The sequence below is a fragment of the Taudactylus pleione genome, unplaced genomic scaffold (assembly GCF_031769625.1).
Source record: "Taudactylus pleione unplaced genomic scaffold, aTauple2 ptg000191l, whole genome shotgun sequence".
Lineage (NCBI taxonomy): Eukaryota > Metazoa > Chordata > Amphibia > Anura > Myobatrachidae > Taudactylus > Taudactylus pleione.
The window spans coordinates 4,884,036-4,906,721 of NW_028284593.1; the positions used below are offsets into that span (position 1 = coordinate 4,884,036).

At 42.3% G+C, this 22,686-nt stretch overlaps 1 protein-coding gene across 9 annotated transcripts in view; it reads right to left on the minus strand.

Annotated features, from left to right (window-relative positions):
- The window catches only part of FBRSL1 (fibrosin like 1), a 581,862-nt gene that overhangs the window by 66,561 nt on the left and 492,615 nt on the right, over positions 1 to 22,686 (minus strand). The window contains exon 1 of one of the 9 annotated variants that reach the window (XM_088476705.1): positions 17,361 to 17,507. The exons of the other annotated variants lie outside the window; for them this stretch is intronic. Coding sequence (XP_088332831.1) covers positions 17,361 to 17,372 — 12 coding nt within the window. The 5' untranslated portion in view covers positions 17,373 to 17,507. Of the gene's footprint in view, positions 1 to 17,360; positions 17,508 to 22,686 lie in introns of those variants that run through there. 9 annotated transcript variants of the gene reach the window in all.

Below are 22,686 nucleotides of genomic sequence, written 5' to 3' on the forward strand. Positions count from 1 at the left end.
CTACAAAGCCCAGTCTTAGGAAACTGTGCCAGAGGGGAGCTGAGAAAAAGACAAACGGAGGAGGAGGTGAAAGTACACAGGACATTTCAAAAGATTGAAATAACAATAACGACTGTTTTACGCATGGCTGCAGTCCTCTCCACATAGATCTGAAGAGCCCTAACAGCAGCCAAGGATCTTGACTAAGGTGAATTTTGTGGAAGAACCTGTACCACAATAGGTTGGTTAACGTGGAAAGCCGAAACCACCTTAGGAAGAAAATACATTCTTGTGCGGAGTTCCGCTCTATCCTCATGAAAAAAAACAAGTTTGGAGGACGACAGGATAGAGCTCCTAGCTCAGACACCCTCCTGGCTAATGCCAGTGCGTGAGGAAGAGTTACCTTCCATTAAAAGGTATTATAACTCCACAGACTCCAAAAGGTTCGAACAGAATGGACTGCAAGGAGAAAAGGACGAGATCCAAAACCCAAGGAGCCGTAGGAGGAACAAAAGGTGGCAGAAAAGTCTGCACCTTCGGTATCAAGGCCAGCTTCTGTTGGAAGAAAACAGTCAGAGCTGAAAATTTAACATCCAGAGAAACTAAATGCAGACCTGCTGAGAACCTGCTTGCAGAAAACAAAACCAGAAAACTGGTAGGTTTAATTTTGTAGGAGGCAACCCTCCACATTCACGCCATGAAACAAAAGCTTTCCAAATATGGTGGAAATGTTACGAAGTAACTTATTTCCGGGCTCTGAGCATAGTAGGGAGTACCCTGGATGGGATCCCTTAATGCCTTAAGATGGCCCTTTTAAACAGCCACACAGTCGAACATACCGCTTAAAGTCTAGATAGACTAAAGGACCCTAAAGCAAGAGATCTTCTCTCAGTGGTAGGGGCCACGGATTGATCAGCAGAAGTTGAATGTTGGAATACCAAGCTCTGCGAGATCCATCCGGAGCCACCAATAAATCCTTGGCCTTCTCCCTTTTGATGCTTTTTAGGATTCCAGGGAGAAGAGGGAACTGAGGAAACGGATAGACAAATGTGAACTGCCACGGCATTGCGTCCACTGCCCCCATCTGAGGGACTCTCGTCCGAGAGCAGTAGAGAGGCAGTTGATTTTATATGGATGCCATGAGGTCTACCTGCGGAAGACCACAGCGTTTGACCAGCTGTTGAAAACCTACGGATGTAGTGCTCCATACCCTGGATGCACATCCTGCCGGCTGAGGTAGTCTGCCTGCCAATTTTTTACGCCTAGAATGAAGATTGCAGAGATTGCCCTCGCAAACTTTTTCCGCCCAGGTTGGCATCCGGCTTACGTCATTTATAGCCGCCTGACACCTGGTGCTGCTGTGGATAACGTACGTCACTGTAGTGGCGTTGTCCGACTGGACCCTGACTGCTCGGTCCAGCAACAGGTTACCTGCTGTCTGAATAGCGTAGAATACTGCCTGCAATTCCAAAATGTTTGTTAGCAGATTCGCTTCCTGTGATATCCAGCTGCCTTGGAAGTGACGTTCCTGAATCACAGCTTCACATCCTCTCAGACTCACGCCTGTGGTGAAAAGAGTCCCATCCCACACTCCGAATCTCTTTCCCTCCAGTAGGTGTATCGAGTTCAACCACTAGAGAAGGGATATCAGATTTCTGTGACTTAACCTTACCCGTTGGTGAAGGAAAAAAAGATGGGATCCTGTCCACGGAGAGAGGAGGTCTACTTAAAAAGTCCTGGAGTGAAATTGTCCGTAAGGAAAGGCCTTAATACCTTGACCATCTTCCCCAGGAGTCGAATGCAAACATGCACCGATACCAGACGATGTCAAAGGCCCGTCCTCACCATCTCCCGAATGGAAGTTGCTTTTTCCTTATGAAGAAACTCTGACATAGGGTGTTCCTGAGCATACCCAGAAACTGTAGCTTTTGCGTCGGTTGCAGATGAGACTTGGGAAAATTCAGAATACACCCCTGACGAATGAGACGGCTGTGAGTCACTGTGATGCTTTGCATTAATTGGTCCCTGGAATGGACCTTCAGCAGAAGATCGTCCAGGTAAAGGATAATAGTGATCTCCTGTCTCCGAAGGAGAGTCCTCATCACAGCTATGACCCTAATGAATACCCTGGGGACTAATGATAAGTTGAAGGGTAAGGCCTGACTCTGGAAATGAAAAATACAAATCTCAGAAACACCTGATGAGGCGGCCAGAAAGGGATGTGAAGGAAGTCATTGATATCCAGAGATATCGTGAAATCGCCACCCTCTAGTCCTGCAATCCCTGAGTAAAGAGATTGTATCCTGAACTTGAAAACCCTTAGGAATAGTTTGAAATCTTTCAAGTTCAGAGTAGGTCTGACCACGCCGTCAGGCTTCTGAACTACCAAGAGACTGGAATAAGAACTTTTTCCGGTCCGATGTCTGGGAACCTGGACCACCACTTTTGTGGATAGAAGTTAGTGTATAGTTTGTTGTAAAACGATAATTCTGTCGTTGGAAACTGACAAAACTGTGGTAAAAATCCCAAGGTAGAGGAGGATACTATAAAGTCAAGCTTGTATCCCCGAGTAATGAGGTCCCAGACCTAAAAGTCCATACTACTTTAAAGTTCTGAAGACTCGCTCCCTCTCTGGGGTCCCCCAGGTGAGAGGAAAGCCTTGAGTAGATGTTGCGACTCTGCCCCGACCTCCAGAACCATGGGAAGTTGATGGTCCAGTGAACAACCCTTAGCCCTAAAAGGATCAAAACGAGAGTCCTGAGTAAGAACTTCTAGATAGATAACCGTCGGAACATTTGAAATTTTCCAGACGTTCCTTCAGAACATAATACAGCTTTACTGATACTGGAAAAACAGTAGCTCGTCTTTTTATTTCTTTATAAAGAAATACTGCGGAGCGGGACTAGTGCCCTCCCTCCTGTATCTGCAAAACCTGGCGGATTACAGAAAACAAATTCTCCATCCCATCTGACACTTAGCGGTACGAGAAAGTTTTGAGCGAAGGTCATGCTTCTAGAGCCCCTGGCCTGGAAGCCCCTCTATTTTTCTGAGAAGCCTCCAGCTCAGCAGAGAGAAGCCCGTAAGCCACAGTGCTCTACACACCGAAATCACCTTCTGGCGGAGATCAGGCAAACGTCATTGGACGCTTCACCTATATGTCATGCTAACAGAAAAAAAACTCGGCAACTAATTTCTTTTCTTGTAAACTGCGCCGTCCAAGATGGCGATTCTGACATCCCTGAAAATTATTGTTCAGGATGCAATTTTTATACTGAGAACACACAATCTCTGCACAGCGAGAGCCACAGTGAGTACGGAGCCCTCAGCGTTGCGACGCAGCAATGCGTTACACAATAGGGAGTTAGAGGACTACCCCTGTGAAACTAATCTGCACTATATTTGCAGGTAAATGATCATAGAGACGCCTTGGAGCCTCATGATACAAACAGACCCCCCAAAAAACAGTAAAATGTAGTGAAAAAGGTCAAAAGAAGAAACTGGGATATAGAGACAGGAGAGAGCCACACTTGCCCTATAAGCGCTCCTAGCAGTGCCAGAAAAATGCTAGGCATAGAAGTATTCACAGATATTTAAATTTTCTCATCACTTGCCTAAACTCCACTGTGTACTTACAGTCCAGTTTCTCTGCAGCAGCGATATATTCATACAGCCAGCAAACCGTATCCCTCTGTGTAATGGCCGACAGCACTTCCAGAGAAGCGCTGGGGCCGCTGGGAGGGTAAAAGCAGGACTTCCACCCCCCGCCCCCAGCTATGGCGCTCAATCTTAGTTATGAGCGCGTTATGTACATAACTCTGTGTGCTTCTGTTGAGCCATCGTTATATACTTATACTGCTGCTGTTTTGCTGCTCCGTTAGTCGGGGCAATCTGCTGATTATACCACCCCATTAGAAAATAACCTGGCTACACTGCTACTCGGGGAGCCAGGGAATACTCACAGAGCTGCTCATGCTGACGGTAGCGGTATGACTAATGGGGTCCGCTATGCGCGCTGCAAGCTGCGGCATGTGGAACCCCGTTTGTAGACAGTGGTCTAAGCAGTCGGGGACCCCAGGCAAAATGCGTCCACTTGTGAGCTGGTCCCCCCGGCAGCTCCATCGTTGCAGACAGGCAGTGCAGCTACTGCCTGTCTGTCCTCAATGTATTCTTCTAACTTCAGCGCAACAGCACTCTTTCAATTAAAAAAACCCTGAGGAGAAGTGTCCATTCACATCTAGCTCCACTCGGCCACAAACTTAGACAGGGCTTGTAGGGGGGTATAGAGGGGGAGGAACTACTCACACTTCAAAATTTAAGATGCCAGCTCCAATTTAGCACAGTCTGTACCCCAACTGTCTTGAAGCCTCCAGTGTCCCCTAGTGGATGAAGGAGAAAACAGTCGTTCCTCTTCTCCTGCACTGCCTACACTGAACGATGTGAAGGGTTCAGTGTAGGCACCCTCCCTCATCCCTGAACAGGGTCTGTCGTTATCGGCAGATTGACCAGCATGTTCAGGCGATGACTGATGTCGGAAACGACCAGCGGGAGCGCGCATCACTGGTTGTTTCAGACATTTTCATGCCCGATTTGTGCACGATTAATGAGCGATTACGATATAGTTATCGTTCTATTGCTCATTTTAATCGGCAAATGGATGCCCGCCTTTAGTCTTGTCTAGATGCCTAAAAAATTATCCAATAATATTTGTAACCACAGATGGAAACAGATGGTTCCCCATATTCAACTGTGGAAAATATTGGAGCATGTGCTGCCCAAATAATTTGTTTTCCAGCTCTGTACTGTACAGGCAATGCGACAGGTGTACCTTAAAATAGGTGTATCTAATAGCACAACAGAAGCATTCATGAGTGCACATAAGCAAAACCTACAACTATATATTTTATTCTAAATCTGTTCATACCTGATCTTATATATAGGATATAACACATTCCACAAGCCTTTATTTAAATAAATACAAAGCCTATGAGAGGCAATACTATGCAACTGAATGGTTAAGGAAATTACATAAGGGAAGGGGATGTTCTGCAATACAGGCATGGATCAAGGTTCACAGGTCTGCACCAGAGTGACAGAGGACAAGTAAAACCTATTATTTGCTCTGTCTACATGTATCTTTAATGCCAGCTGAAGGGTAACTTTGCTGAAGTGTAAGTGGAGGTGAATGGTTGAGTTTCAGAGCTTCTCATGATTGCAGTTTCCAGTTTCACACAGTTCTCACCAGCACAAGGACACTCAAGATTACACCAAGACTTGAAATACATCATCATCATACTTACTATGCCAACTGTCATTTAATAAAGGATTTTTTCCTAAAAGGAAGTCAATACACAGAAAAACGGACTTCTTAGACAAATTGCCATTGCAATATTCAACATTACCTGGAAAGATATACATTTGGTTGTTTTCATTAACACTCTCATAAAGAAATCAATATATTTTTAAAAATGCCATGAGGTGACCGCACATTATAAGAAAGTTCTTGAAGGATAGCACTGTTAAAAGATACGAGAACCATCTTTAGGGTACAGATGTGTAGATCAGGCAAAAGCTTTTCCCCAGTGATATTGACTTTCAGCACATGGCAGAAACAAATTCCCTGATAACAGAACCAGGTGGAATGGGTACAGCTGATGGAAGTAGTAGGGTCAGAAATGACGTTCTCCACAAGTGGCCTTTCTGATGTATTACATCTCCATAACTTTATTAGTGCACAAAATAAATGGATAAACACCAAATAATTATGGTAATTAACATTAGACCAAACTGAACTTAAAATTTATTGCAGGTGCTTCACAAGGTAACAAATTCTAGTTTCACACAGACAGGCTGCTTTAACTACTGGGCAATTCAATAGTTGCTCATTTGGGCGTTATAGCCGCTGGCATTTCTGCTTGCACCCTCCAGGGGTGTCGAGCAGAAATATGCGAGAAGTACAGGTTTTGTGCTCCCAAACTCCTGTTTGGGAGCCGTAACTATGACTTTAGATGGATGTAGCCGCTTTATGCAGCTAAATCCTGTCCCTTTGGGTGCAACATGCGTGACAAAGCATGGGCGACCAAAATTAATTGAATATCGCACTTGGATCTCCCGTCACTTTAGTTAGATGGGAGATCGGGCACAAAAAAATCAATTGAAATCGCCCACATGGACCTTTTCCTATTGAATTGAACTTTTACTGACTTTTTTTTTAGGGAGAAAGTAAGGAAATAAGGAGTTCATACTCCGTGTACCATATTTGTGAAGTTTGTATTAAATACATTGATTTGAGCCACAAGTGCATCTGGCCTTAAAAACAAGGCCGGTATGTGTGCACATTTTAGGGAATGTCTTTAAAATGTACACAGTCAAGCAGTATGTAAGTCAAGTCTGACCAGCCACAAACACTGCAGCTCTCCTGACACGCAGCTCTCTCATGCTGCATAGGAGACTACAATAGCTAATTTATGCACGTCCATGAAACTGTGTTTAAATGGTCAGACACACCTGCGTTTGCCTAACCACCCCCATTGCTTCCCACAAACGCTAACTACCAGTCACTCACTTTGCGAGGGAATCTCCTGTGCGAATGGAATTGCTAAATAATCGCTGCGCATGTGTGGATTACATGCATACGCAATGGCAAACAATCGCTTGATCTGCATAAATATCTGCATTTACGTCAGTCTCTGAATCAGGCCAAGTTCCTTGGACAAACCAGTGAAGGAACTTTCAGTCTGACTGCCAGAGATGAGGCTGGCATGTGCTGCCCAAATAATTTGTTTTCCAGCTCTGTACTGTACAGGCAATGCGACAGGTGTGCGAAACATGGACACTCCATCTCGCTCTTGAGTTGCAGTGAACAGATTAAATGGATTGTCACCTTGTAGCACATGTGTGACTAACTGACAAAGATAGCTCTCTTGAGGTCTGCGCAAAGACTTATAACCAGCAGATGGTGTTACCAGGGGATCTCGCTAGAATGCAGGCTAAAATGCTTAACATAACAAACAAACAGCACATATTATATAAAGCTGCTGAAGGCTCTGTCAGTGCCTTATTTACCTACTCATCAACAAACCGTTTCTTCACAACTAAAATAACCAGGAGTAACATAATCCCTTGACTGACATTTATAGTGCTCTCTTCTTTATACTGTTATCCTTTATAAGACTGCCCTTACTTATCACCTGGTATTTTCTCTGCAGAAAAGTGCAAAATATATATATATATATATATATATATATATACACACACACACACACACACACACACACGAGAACGGTGGCACTCGGAGACTTCAATGATTATTCAAAAGATGTATATTTCAATATGACAACATAAGGCACCAACCGAAACGTTGGTGCCTTATGTTGTCATACTGAAATATACGTGTGTGTGTGTGTGTGTGTGTGTGTGTGTATGTATATATATACACACACATATATATATATATATATATATATATATACACATACACACATATATACATATATATACACACATAGATATATACACACACACACACTTCCAACCTCTCACTAGATCAGCAATCTTGTGTTTTACACCTTGAGTAGTGTAAAACACAAGATTGCCATGCTACATAGCATGGCATTGCGACAAGGTATTACAAATAGCAATGTCCATTAAATAAATATTAAAAAAGAGGGAATAACGTAGTTATAAAGAACAAGGTAAAGGGAACAGATTATTATTGATTACCCTTGTATTAAACACCATTCAGAAATTGAAGGCTCCGTATAAGAGCTGGCTATCAGTAAATATTTCAACCTAGGGAAGCCATGGGTAATTACAAATTTTTGGTGAGTCTTTATTTGCAACTATGGATATTTTATAATTACTTATTAAAATATATAATGCAAAAAGCTCTCACATTATTGTTAATATGACCACCAGATGGTGGTGTTCTATTATCTACAGACTGTATCATATTAACTAGGCAGGGCCCAGAATAACTTCTGCCCCTTACCTAACTGTGTTCCAACTAAATCTGTTGGAGACTGGTTTACTATATATATATATATATATATATATATATATATATATATATATATATATATACATATATATACACACACACACACACACACACATACACATATATACATACACACACACACACATACACAGTACCAGTCAAAGTTTGGACACACCTTCTCATTCAATGGTGTTTATTTAAATTATTTTCGACAGTAGATTAATACTGAAGCTATCAACACTATGAAAGAACACATATGGAATTATGTTGTAAACAAAAAAGTGTTAAACAAATCAAAATATGTTTTATATTTTAGATTCCTCAAAATAGCCCCCTTTTGATTTGATGACAGCTTTCCACACTCTTGGCATTCTCTCAATCAGCTTCATGAGGTAGTCTCCTGAAATGATTTTGAATTATGGGTGTGCCTTGTCAAGAGTCAATCTGTGGAATGACTTGCCTTCTTAATGTGTTTGAGACCATCAGTTGTGTTGTGCAGAGGTAGGGTTAGTACACAGTGGACACCACTATTTGACCACTGTTGTAATCCATATTATGGCACCAACCACTCAACTCCGTAAAGAGAAACGACAGTCCATCATTACTTTAAAGCTGGCCACACATCTAAAGATTATCTGTCCAACCAGCCAACTAGTTGTTTGGTTGGAATGAAAATCTGGTAAGGAATACAATCAGCAATTTGCTCCCAAACGCTAGAAAATGGACCAAAACTGTTGTTTGAACGAATAGTTTAGATCAAACATTTAACAAACTTGTCTGAACGACCATTTTCATCTGTTTTCTGCCATTTAGGAGCAAATTGCTGATCATCATTTACTCCCATACATTACCAGATTTTCATTCCAACCAATCAAGAAGTTGGCTGGTTGGATGTAAGTTGGTCTAATGTGTGGCCAACTTAAGACATGAAGTTCAGTCGATAAGGAAAATTTCTAGAACTTTTAATGTATCCTCAAGTGCAGTTGCAAAAACTATCAAACGCTATGATTAAACTGGCTCTCGTGAGGACCACCCCAGGAAAGGAAGACCAAGAGTTACCTCTGCTGCAGAGGATAGGTTCATTAGAGTTACCAGCATCAGAAACCGGTACTTAACAGCACCTCAGATTAGAGACCACATAAAGTCTTCACAGAGTTCAAGTAGCAGACAAATCTCAAAATCAACTGTTCAGAGGAAACTGCGTGAATCAGACCTTCATGATCGAATTGCTCCAAAAAAGCCACTACTGAGGATGAACAAGAAGAGGAGACTTGTTTTGGCCAAGAAACACAAGGAATGGACATTAGACCAGTGGAAATCTGTACTTTGGTCTGATGAGTTCAAATTTCAGATTTTTGGTTCCATCCGCCGTGTCTTTGTGAGACGCAGAGAAGGTGAGCAGATGGTTTCTGCATGTGTGGTTCCCACTGTGAAGCATGGAGGTGGTGGTGTGCTGGTGACACTGTTGGTGACTTATTCGGAGCTTCTTGGCCCCACATTACGTTGAGTGACAGCAGCTAGGCAGCTATTGCTCTGTCTCCTGTCCTCCCCTCTCTGCTGTCCGATGGCCCCTCCCACCCCATCTCCTCACTGGACGGCAGGTGATGATTGGCTCCTGCGTTTAACTACGTCATGACACCACATTGGGAAAGTGGCTGTAATGCACTTTGCCTAGCAGGGCCGGAGTGGGTGTCAGGCTCTGGTTAGCTGGAAGAGTGTGAAACCTCGTGTTAATGTAACCAGTTGTGGAGAGACAAGGGCAGCCAGAGAGAAGTTTGTGTCCTCCAAGCAGAGGATCCTGCAAAGCCACTTCCAGCTGACAGTCTATGCCAAGGCTCCACCCAGTCAAACCCAAAGCCCCTACCCTGCTGGATGCGCTGCCTGACTCCATTGCTCTGTGCCTGGAAAGAAGGAGGGGGGGACACCCGCAGCTCAGTACTGTTTTTTTTCTTTTCTGCCTGTTTGTTTCCCGCCGCCGGCCATACAGGAGCTGTGCTCCCCCATTAGCCTTTTCCATCTGGATATTTACAGACAAATGCTGGGGCTGCAGTTACCCAGCCACCAACCGTGTACGCCATGCTTCCCTCTCTCCAAGCATTAGTCCCCGGGGCCGCCGCTGCTGATTCCTCATCTGTTTGGGGTGTGAGCCGCTCTGAGCACCTTGCCGCTGCTGAGTTCTTCCTGCCCAGCATTTCCAGGCAACCTCTGTATCCGAAACTTACCCAGGAATCTTTGCACTTTGCTGGGAACATCAGACCGTTCACAGAAGAGTGATCGGAATCGTTGTGGTGGGGGTAGGGGGTTGTCTTGTCATTGATTTTAATTGATAATCACTCAGCGACAGGTAGGCACTGCTAATTATATAAAACTTAATTTGATAGATATATCTATAAATATCTATATATCCATCTAACAATTACAAAAACAAACAATGGATAAAAAGTTTGCTATTAAATCTTTTGTTAACATTCCTGCTCCGACCCCCTTAGCTGGAAAATATAGTGACTCAGAATACCCTACAGACGCACTGCCACATCCAGAGAAAGATAGAGAAGCCTTGTTCTCTAATTGCAAAGAATTCAGCAAAATGCTCTTCAATCTAAAAAGGTCAACTGATTAAAATGAAACATACTTTACAGTTTTACTGCCACTTCTAACACATGTTGGCGTACAGCCTGTTCTCTGCATACAGACTAAAGCTGGGTTACGCACTGACAGATATATTGGCCGATCAAATGATTGGCCAATATATCTGCTGCCCGCCGGCCAGTGTGTACCCGCGATAGGTCTGTGAACGACGTCGTTCACAGACATACCGCATTGGCTGTGCTGCACAGCCAATGATCAGATATGTCTGCAGGCCACCCGTACACACACACACCGACAGCCGCGTGGAGGGGGGTGGGAAAAGCCCCTGCCGTGCCCCCTGGGAATCGGGGGCAGAAGCAGATGATGGCCGTTCAGTGTGTATAAACGACCATCATCTGCAGATCACTCGATCTGCAGATAGATCTGTATAGTGTGTATCCAGCATAAGGGCTTTATTTATCAACGAGATTTATCATTCACAACAAGTGATAAAACTTGTTGTGTATGATAAATGGTGCTCCAACCAATCAGCTCCCAACTGTCATTTTTCAAACGGATGACAGTTGGGAGCTGATTGCGTATGATAATGGTGCTCCAGCCAATGTGTTTTATCACTCATTATGAATGATAAAACTAATTGATAAATAAGGCCCTAATACAGGGCGAGATAGCTCTGCCACTAAGACGTCCTTTAGAACTGAAGAAAAATTTTGTTTAAGAAAATAAAATTAAGGGATTTTTTACATTACAGAATGGGGAAAAAAAAAGTCTAATTATAAATTAACTGATTTTATGAAAAGTTTGATGACCTTTCTCGCTTGGCCAAATATAGATAGCAAAGCATTAGCTAGTATTCTCTGACAGGCCAATCCTATGACGAATAAGGGCACCCCCATTAAAGGACATACAAACTGTATAAATACAAATGTTCACACAAGACTTTTTTTTTGCTTACAACAAGGAATGTGATCTGGCCTATACATTTTTAAAAGGGAAAATCAAAGACTTGAGAGGCTGCATGTCACTTCCAGGTCATGCCCCCACAGCCACTATTATTCCAGGAATGAACATAAAATTGATCACCCGCCAGATTAGAACATGCACAGGTGAACGCGGGTGACATTTCAGTAAAAGTTCAGAGAACAATGATTGTCTAAACAGAATATGATGGAAGAAAAAAATATGCTAAGCCCAGTAAAGTGAGGAAACAAGGATTTGCACATCTGACAGAGAAAAGGTTAACTGACAGAACACCAGCAACTTACTACACATAAAAGGGTTCTGCACTTACTACATATTTGTTTTACCATATACCAGGCAAATTATTAACATTTTTGAATATATATGAAATAAATATATATTTTAGACACACAGACATACAGCACAGAATAAAATTACATCTCCAATGAATCCTATGAAGCAGTTATTTTACTGCATATCATTTTTAAGTGACATAGAGGCTCAGAATCTTCCAGAACACACCATTGAGCTATAAACCCGCTACACCTCAGCTCCCAGGGACATTAAATCCATGTAAAAGTCCCTGCATTTTAAGCAGCACATATTTCAGTGTACCAGGCTCTCCTTCCCCCAGGAAGAAGATTTAAATGATGGGAAGAAGTAAATGACAAACCAAACATGCATTATATTTTAGAAAGTGATCGGAATGTTCTAAACATGGAAGAGACATTTCTGCAGTATGAAATGTAAAACAGGGCCTGAGAGGTCTCATGGTTGGGCCAGAAAATCAGCTGATTCTACATGAAAATACAGGTTACCTTTTTGTAATCATCAACAGACAAACAAGATTTAGGTCATTAATATCTTTAACGCAATGATGTCTAACTCAACAAAAAATATATCCAAGTCACTTAAAATCGCACTTTGTGGAAACTACATGCTGGCACTTTTCTTGACATTCAACAGTGAAATGTAGCCGGTAGTAAACCTAAATTTGCATCATTTTTCAGCAGCTTCATACTCCAGCAGGCGGACATAGCAGTATATAACGCCCTTACCAAAGTACAATTTGTGATATTCAAAATTAAAAAATAATCAGGAATTTTATCATCTTGTTAGTTAGACATTGGAAGAACAGGGTGTTCCCCAGGATAGCAAATTAGACTACGTAGTATTTCATCTGTGAGTAAATATGAAACAAAGTGCTCTAAATAAACAGTCATACAAAATGCAAGGCATGTACATTTGAAAAAAAAGGTTAACATTATGTGCACACTGGAATATATGCACTATTTCAGGTTCAGTGCATTTAAATTGGTGACACATTCTAGAAGAGGTTACCCAGGACCCTTATACAGGTGAAGAGATTAGGTACATATTCAAGTGAGGTTTATTACTTGTCCATGGTTGATGAACACAGACACACCACTTGCTTAGGCATGATCTATTACCATCCCTGAATGACCATGGTCAAAATTTGTTCCACCCTTGATCTACCTTGGCTTAGGAAAATGTCCCACAAGGTTTTTGCACATGTCATGATGATCCATATGACAGTGTTTTGGCTAACAATAGAGATGCATTCACTATAGAGATGCATTCGGATAGCACCGCACATGACATAAGCCCTGAACATGAAAGTTCTTCAAAATACAGGGCTGCTAAAATAAAGGTACTTCAGAGTATGTGGTAACCATTCATAAGGAAAAAATTACAAACTTTGCCACCGATGGAGATCAGAATCACCTAAATAGTGCGAAAACAACACTTTCCAAAGAATGGGTCATCAGCAACTACTTTCAGACATTTTGGCCAATCCCAAACCTCACCCCCCTGGTGTATTGGGAAGGAGGTCATACCCGGTCAGATCTGAAACACGGCAATAGACGTCATATGGTAGCTATTTCACCCGACATGTTATGATCTGCTATAGAGAATGATCTTCTTCATATGTGAATGGTTGACCACAATGGAGGACACATTGAACAATTTTAATGCTTATTCAAGTGATTTTTATCGCCACCTGGTGACAAAAAAAATCTAACTTTTTTTTTTTTTAAAACTCCGACCCCAAGAGCTTAAGTAGATCAAGGTCAAAGTGTTCTGAGTATGTACTTAAAAGGTAGTTTAGAGATGCATGTGGTATGTTGACCAGAAGTAAATTTCTCTCTGTTATTGACACTAATTTCTGCTTAGAGGACAATATTTGTCAACTGATCTATACTTGAGATGGACATTTTTTTAAGCTAAACAGGGTTCTGATATTTAAGGAAAGCCAATATAGCACAATTCATTCTCCAGTAGTTTATAAAATAGTTGTAACGTATTTCTCCATTACAGCGCTGCTGTCATTTTTTCACCTCGACATTTCAAATATGTTCGCAACCTAGAGTATTTTTCAACCCCTCTTTATTCTCATATCAATCATTTCATGCAAAGAGACCAGTTTCACATACCACAGCAATAAAATCATGTGGCGCAAGGGGAAGAACATGTGTGCATTACGGAGTTGTTATGGGTGCACTGTGTCGCTAGGAGCCCTGAACAACCATTGCAAATCAGCTATTTTCCCCCAAACATCAAACATGTGTGCCAGAGCCCACAGAGCATGGGATTCACTTTGTGTGTTCTTATTAGTGAATGCACAATACCAAGTCATTATTTTCTCCCCAGGATATGGGATACTGCTATAGAGGTGACCATTAGAGAGACAGCATGGTGGAGAGATCAAACTGACAGCTTATCAATAGCATGTATGGCTAAATGAACTCCCGTCGAGTGCTGGAAGGGTTAACACATTCAGCTGCTGTTCTGTAGTTCCCTACCAGGCTTGTCAACCCCTCTATAGCTCACATCTGATTTTAAGTTTTCGCAAACAACCTAGAGATATTTCAAGGCTTATCTGTCATGCCAAGCAGCTGTCCAAATCATTACAGTTGCAGACAAAAAATGAGCTTGCGGTAAGACTGAAGTTTCTCCCCTTTAATTACCCTACAATACCTTATGAAAAAAAATAAAAAATAAATACACTTTCTATATTAAAAAACCCCAGAATACAGGAAATTGTAGTTTCTCTTGAGTGTTTTACAATAACCCATCTAGAGAAGCATTTTATGCAGTATAATGACGATATTGGCCAAAGGGCTTAAACTGGAGCCAAGGTTTACAATGATCAATCCTGATAGTAAGTCAACAGTTGACGTTAGTCGGCACTTTGTATAAAAACATGAGAATGTTAAATAGCCAGATAAATTTTTAATAGGCATTCTTTGGGCCTGTTAAGTGCCCAGAGGAGTCAGTCCCTCAAAAGGTCTTTTAAAGAAGGGTTGGAGAAAGATGATCACCATGCATGTCAGATCTGTCAGTAAATCAAGGTTTGAGTTATTGCCTGTGACAGGTGAACTGTAAACTGCTAATTATTCCTTGCTGGGTAATCTGCACAGGAGAGGGGATATAAAGGGATTAGCAGTGCTGGCTAAAAGAGGATCAGTTTAACCCCTATGATGCCTAAAAGGATTTAAGCACCCAAATCTTACTCTGTATTTCTGCAGCCTGACTGACTATACAAATAGCAGGAAACAACAGTGCACACACACTTACATAGTGCATAGATGACCATTTGTTAGCTTAGCGAGTGACAAATGCATTTGCTTATATTAAATGCTTATTTCTGCAGCATGCAGTCAGCATTAAATCTTACTGGCCTGTGCAGATGAAGTATTCGATATTGATAAAGCATTACATTCATATCTGAATTAAATGTATATTGATGATGAAAACATGATATACATACACATATTTACATTCCAAAAGTATTTTTTTCCCATGGAAAATAAGTCTTACCTAGTTAGAGATATTGAACTTGAGGCTATATGGCCGTCTATGGCTTTCTCACAGAGGAGTTTTACTCCTAACACCACGAGCATTCCCCCATACAGATAACAAGGTTTAATGGTTAACTTGCTCAGTGATAACCATAAATTGTTTTAGAATTTTATATGCAAGTAATGATAAGACTTTCTGCAAACATGTTAACAGTTGGCTATCTGAAGTTTTCATCTTTGGTAGATTACATAGACCTCAAGGGAAGGCAACAGACATAAAAAAACAAAGCCAAAAAGATGAATGCTGAAAACTTAGCAAATATAGTAGTTACATGACCCCCAATGTTTTCCAATTCTGTGCCTGTAATCTATCACTAATACACATGCTGTATTTACAGCTATAAATTGAAAGCAATCAATAGTAGTATCAGCCTGTGTATGTGTGTATGTATCACTGTGGAAATGAATGACAGAATGCAACATTACTATGAAGATCTTGAAATCTAAGCTTATAATTTTGCAGGATATGTTTTAACATAAAGGGCAATAATATTAGTCACTGACAATGCTTGTGGAATAAATTAGATTTACGTCTCTTTACACCAACGCAGTGTTTGCAAGTAAATAAGATTCCAGGAAAGGTAAGAATATAACAGCTTACATACCACACAGAGTATGTAATGCTCATATGTGGGAGACTTAGAGGATTGGATTTCAATCTCATGCAGAGGTATAAAATTTTGTGCTCATGCAGCTTTTGAGGAGGAAGGTGAGAGGTGTCACTATATCCGATATCTAAGCTCACTAAGCCAGTGGGACCACTTAATAGCAGTCAGCTTTACAGGCACAAAATATTGCACAATGCCACAAATTGCTCCTGCTAAAAGAATAACACAAATGTTCACATAATGGTGTTTTGAGCACAAATATAAAACACATTGAAATGATAACCAATGTGACATGGTAAATAAATAGGACCGGTAAAACAAGAATAAGCAAGACACATCATTTAAGAAACCAGTTTACTGTAGACAACTTTGTGCTATGAAGAGTTAATCTAGCAGACAATGTGCCAAAACAGTGTTGCTCTCTTCATCTAGAGAATGACACCAGGGCTGTTCCAGCTCTGCCAATCCACTAGCCCTCTGGAACATGGCCAGGGAGTGTCTAGTCGGTGCACAGGTTAGTATTATATTAGTAACATCCACAAGGTGTTTTTGTAATGCTTGCAACTTCTAAAAAAAAAAAAAACAAGTGAGGGATAAACCAAAAATAATCATAAATACCAAAATGACATGATGGCAATCACATTTTAATGTGAAAGTAATGTGAATCAAGGCTAGGTTTTGTACATCCATGAAGCTAATCAATTAAATACATTAAAACTAAGCAGTATTTAAGCAAGATCATTGTAAATCTGTTTGTGCGTTTTCATTGCCCTGTGAATTTCACATGCAGCGCATATTGTAAAATACTGATATGCTGGTCACAACTGGAAGCCACAATATATACAACATGAAACAATTTTATATTTTAATAACATACAGAAGACTCATAATTAGCAACTATATGGAAATCAAATATGGACCTCATCTGCAGGCAGCGCCACACTTCCATCACAAAATGAATTCATTTGGAGATTAACTAATAATCTGCGATGGAAAGGCTGGTTATGTTGTTGAGAGGTAACAGTAATAGTGAATTTAGAATTAGTTCATATTAATTTGCAAATGGTGCAGGAGAGGGAGTAAATATTTATCTTTAATGAAGTCTGAGGCTACAGGTCAGTGAGCGCCTCAAAGACAAATGTACTAATATTTATGATCTTTAAGCCTAGCTACATGTGTAACCTTTATCACACCCAAACTCGGACAGACACTAATGGAGAATTAATGGGAAAGAGACTGGATAGTGGTGTACAATGATCTCAGAGTGATATTTTACACCGTCAGCAGAGAAACGCCCTATACTGCAGAGAATGGGTTAATCACCACCATACACTGCAGTCGCACCTTGTAATCCATGGGCCTCTGGGCAATGAAGGGTGTGGAAGGTACTCAAGGACATTCCTGGTCTGCTGCAGACCAGGACTCTGGCGATTGATAACTGCAGTAAACTTCGTGTTAAACCCGTCCTACAGGCTGCTCCTAGTACATGAGTCGCGAACCTGGCACCACAAGAACCCGAACAATTTATATCTGTAGCTTTATAAGAAGTTGCTCTTCCTAACATTGCCATAGAAGGGCTGAAGCCAACACACTGCAACATACGTCGGGGAATAGCACAGGAGCAGGCAGCACAATGACACCACAGAGAGCGGTGATCGCGCCTTACACTAAGCGCAATGTACGCGCAGAGGTGACGCACGGAGTGCCGCAGCCTTCTCCCCGCTCCGCCTGGGAGACCCGTGCTACATGGCACATCACATAGCGGGGGACGAGGCACAGCCAGGGTAACACACACGCACACCTAGGCTCGGCAGGTGCGCCCCTCTCCGGCATCCGGGCGTCCTTACTCACCCGCAGAGCCCGGCACGGGCAGGTCACAGGCGGCCGCAATAATCCACAAAGGAATCCACAGTCCGAAAGAGAAATTGGAGGCAATAAATCCGAGAGCGCAGAAGCCAGAGCCGGGGGGAGAGGAGCTCACACACAGCGCAGCGCACTCTCCGTGTAATCCTGCACATCCAGCCTGCGCTCTCCCTGTGGCAGGTTCTCGGCAGGGAGCGGGGTTGTGGGCTCTCAGGGAAAGCGAGTGGCCCCTCTCAGGCTAGTGTCACATACACACATATTATTCCATGGCAACAAGTACAGCCGGAGAGCGCAGAGAGCACGCCAGTAATAACCAGACAGAAATCCAGCAGCTTCCCGCGGGGATCACTCTTACGTTTTGGGGTCCATGGTGCCGGCGGCTGGGGAGGGAGCAGCGCCCAGTGCGCGGTGTCAGGCGGCGGCGGCGGCGCTGCTGCTTCTTCTTCTTCTGCTGCTGACGACGACGACGACTGGGAGCTGCTACAATGTAAAGCAGCAGCGACTGCTCCAGGCCTGACAAATCCAGCCTAGATAACGTGATTGCACACTACAGGCAGGCATGAGCAGTCTCAAAGGCTGTCTCCTGCTTGAAGAACTTAACTGCTTGCATGCTGGTGTGAGCTCAGCAGCCTCTCTACTGCGGGAAGCGTCCGGGATCACTGCCTTTTTGCTTACATGGGACATCTTACAGACTAGAGATCCACATTACATTATGTAGGGTGAATCAGCCACTGAATGAACATTTACTGGACTTGTCTGTTCATTTGCTAGCATTGTGCGTTTATTCACTGGTCATTTCTACACCTCCCATGTTTGTGGTTGTAAAATTCTCACTATTCCTCGAATCTTTAAACCAAAAATGTATTTTAAAAGTGTATAGTAATAATGATGGCACATATCACAAAATAGTTTTTATGTTGTATCTGCTAATTACACCATCCCTTTAATTATGAAAATTTCCTTAACTGTTCATTTACTGGACAATTCACCCTGCTAAATTTAGTATAAATTTCATAAAGTGATTCACACAACACAAATGATAAAATCGTAGCTCAGTGAACATGTCACCAGTAAAAATATATCTACTATTTCACCTTTCCATGTACACTAATTGCATATAAAGGGGTCAATTTATGAAGCTCCAGAAGCAAGGGTTATCTCATCTTCTCACAATTAACTACAAGGTAAACAGCAGAGAAATCCTTGATTTCAAGATTCAGAAAGGAAAGGAAAGGAGAATCAGTTTTATTAGGTGCGCTCAAATGACACTATGTATAAAACCACATTTTTATTGGATATGCATTAAAAAACAAGTATCCTTTTTTTCTCTGCAAAATCCTTGAATTCACCTGCTGCTGTCCCCATAGTCCTCAATGGGAATGACCTGGCTCGGAGGAAAGAATAGCTCTCTATAGCTTCTCTCAGGACGATGTAAAGCTGGGTACACACCAGGCCTGCTGTCTTATCTGATGATTGCTAAGTGCATACAAACTTACCGATCGTCGGCCCGATGTGTCATGACTGATGTCACAAATGGGCGGGCATTTACATGTGTCCATCCAGTTGAGGTGTCAGTCACCGACGGCTTCTGCAGCAAGTATCCGGGCGGTCGGCTGATCGTTAGTACACACAGCAACATACACTACCGTTCAAAAGTTTGGGGTCACCCAGACAATTTTGTGTTTTACATGAAAACTGACTTCTATTTATCAAATGAGTTGCAAAATGAATAGAACATATAGTCAAGACATTGGCAAGGTTAGAAATAATGATTTTTATTTGAATAATAATTTTGTCCTTCAAACTTTGCTTTCGTCAAAGAATGCTCCTTTTGCAGCAATTACAGCATTGCAGACCTTCGGCATTCTAGCTGTTAATTTGTTAAGGTAATCTGAAGAAATTTCACCCCACGCTTCTTGAAGCACCTCCCACAAGTTGGATTGGCCTGATGGGCACTTCTTGCGTACCATGCGGTCAAGCTGCTCCCACAACAGCTCAATGGGGTTGAGATCTGGTGACTGTGCTAGCCATTCCATTACAGACAGAGGCCCTGATTCAGAGCCAGACGCTCTTTCAGAGCGCTTGCTCTGAATCAGGGCATGTTTCTTTTTTTTTACGGAGCCGGCCTCCTGGCCGCTCGCTAAGCTGTGGCTGACCACCCACAGTTTTTGCGAGCGGCCAGGTGATGGTCGCGACCATCGGGACTTGCGACGAGACCCTTGTGGTAGGGTCTCATTCTCGCAAGCCCCCGTGAGCTTCCTGCTCTAAATAGAGCAGATTAGAGCAGGAAGTTCACCACTGACATAACTGGTGATGTCAGTGGCGCCTCCCACAAACAGCAGGTGTTCCTTTGGGAACACATCCGTTTGTGTAGCCACCCCCCCTGCCCGCCTCCAAAACGGGGCGAGCTTTCAATCACAATCGACAGCCGCCCCGTTGTGGTGTGAGACCCGTAGCGACGGAGCGCCCGACGCTGGCTGGGTATCGCGCATGCGCAGGGGGCAAACATCGACCTGCTTGCGAGCTGCCTGCTTCTTCCCTAAATAGTTCTTGCATAATTTGGAGGTGTGCTTTGGGTCATTGTCCTGTTGGAGGAGGAAATTGGCTCCAATCAAGCGCTGTCCACAGGGTATGGCATGGCATTGCAAAATGGAGTGATAGCCTTCCTTATTCAAAATCCCTTTTACCTTGTACAAATCTCCCACTTTCCCAGCACCAAAGCAGCCCCAGACCATCACATTACCTCCACCATGCTTGATAGATGGCGTCAGGCACTCTTCCAGCATCTTTTCACTTGTTCTGCGTCTCACAAATGTTCTTCTGTGTGATCCAAACACCTCAAACTTCGATTTGTCTGTCCATAACACTTTTTACTAATCTGCCTCTGTCCAATGTGTGTATTCTTTTGTCCATATTAATCTATTCCTTTTATTGGCCAGTCTCAGATATTGGTTTATCTTTGCCACTCTGCCTGGAAGGCCAGCATACCGGAGTCGCCTCTTCACTGTAGACACTGACACTGGCGTTTTGCGGGTACCATTTAATGAAGCTGCCAGTTGTGAACTTGTGAGGCATCTATTTCTCAAACTAGAGACTCTAATGTACTTGTCTTCTTGCACAGTTGTGCAGCGGGGCCTCCCACTTCTCTTTCTACTCTGATTAGAGCCTGTTTGTGCTGTTCTCTGAAGGGAGTAGTACACACAGTTGTAGGAAATGTTCAGTTTCTTGGCAATTTCTGGCATGGAATAGCCTTAATTTCTAAAAACAAGAATATACTGTCGAGTTTCACATGAAAGTTCTCTTTTTCTGGCCATTTGGAGAGTATAATCGAACCCACAAATGTGATGCTCCAGATACTCAACTAGCTCAAAGGAAGGCCAGTTTTATAGCTTCTCTAACGAGCAAACCCTTTTTCAGCTGTGCTAACATAATTGCACAAGGGTTTTCTAATCATCCATTAGTCTTCTAACGCGCTTAGCAAACACAATGTACCATTAGAACACTGGAGTGATGGTTGCTGGAAATGGGCCTCTCTACACCGATGTAGATATTCCTTTAAAAACCAGACGTTTGCAGCTAGATAGTCATGTACCACATTAACAATGTATAGAGTATATTTCTGATTAATTGAATGTTATCTTCATTGAAAAAACAGAAATTTCCTTATTTTTGAAAGAAAAGCACTAAGTGACCTAAACTTTTGAACGGTAGTGTATGTGCAGATATACAAGGCATCGGCTGTGCTGCACAGCCGATGCGATGCGATAGGTCTGTGAACGACATCATTCACAGACATATTGTCTGTACACACTGGCCAATACACACGTGATATATCGGCCGTTCAACTGCCAATATATCAGCCAGTGTGTACTTAAGTATTAGCTACACACGCCAATGGTTGTTAGCAGTAGGTCTGGTCCCTTTGTAGTTTTTTTTTCTGCAATTTGTACTTGCTTGTGACTGCTTATTATATCTGCACTAGGACCCTGGATTTCCAGTAAAAAAAAAATAAAGTGAAGAAAATAGGAAAAAAGTGTATTTTATTTTAGTAATATATAATTATTTTTTTTTATCGCCACCCGCTATTGCCATCCTGATATAGCTACTGAAGGCGATATTCTGCGAAAACCACCAACAGTGGTAGTATTTATTAAATAGATAAGAAAACTAATCTCTGGTGATATGGCTGCTACAGGTCTTCATAGACCGTGGTGCCTTTTGTTTCATTGCTGTCCACCTGTACAGCAAACCTGGGATGGCACAGGGATTAATAGAGACCCAGTCAGCAGTATTTTACAGATGGTTTACTTATGTCATGCATACTTTCTGATAAGTTGCTAATGTGGACAATCTCACTCACTACAGTAAATACATGTAAAAATAACATGGGAACCATTTCTGAAGCAATCTGCCTGCTCCACTAGACAGACGCTCTTCTATTTATCATGTGTGTGTTTTAAAGGTTTAAAATGTAAAGTTTTAAATGCACTATTAAGTCTGATTTGTAAGGTTAGTGACACAAATAGTAGTTATTTGTTATATGAAATCCCAACACACACCAAACTGCAAGGACTAGATCCACAGTTGCCCTATAGACATTGGTGTATGTATAATGGGTGCAGGGTGTGCGGTGCACATGGGTTCCTGGGTCCAGGGAAGCCCACACTGCACACCCTGAACCCATTTCTTCAATACTTACCTCTCCGGAGTCCCACGGCGGCGGCAGCAGCACTGTACAAATCAATGGCAAAATGGAGCAGTCGCCATTTTCCTGGCATTTTGCACATGTGCAGTAGAAAGAAAATGC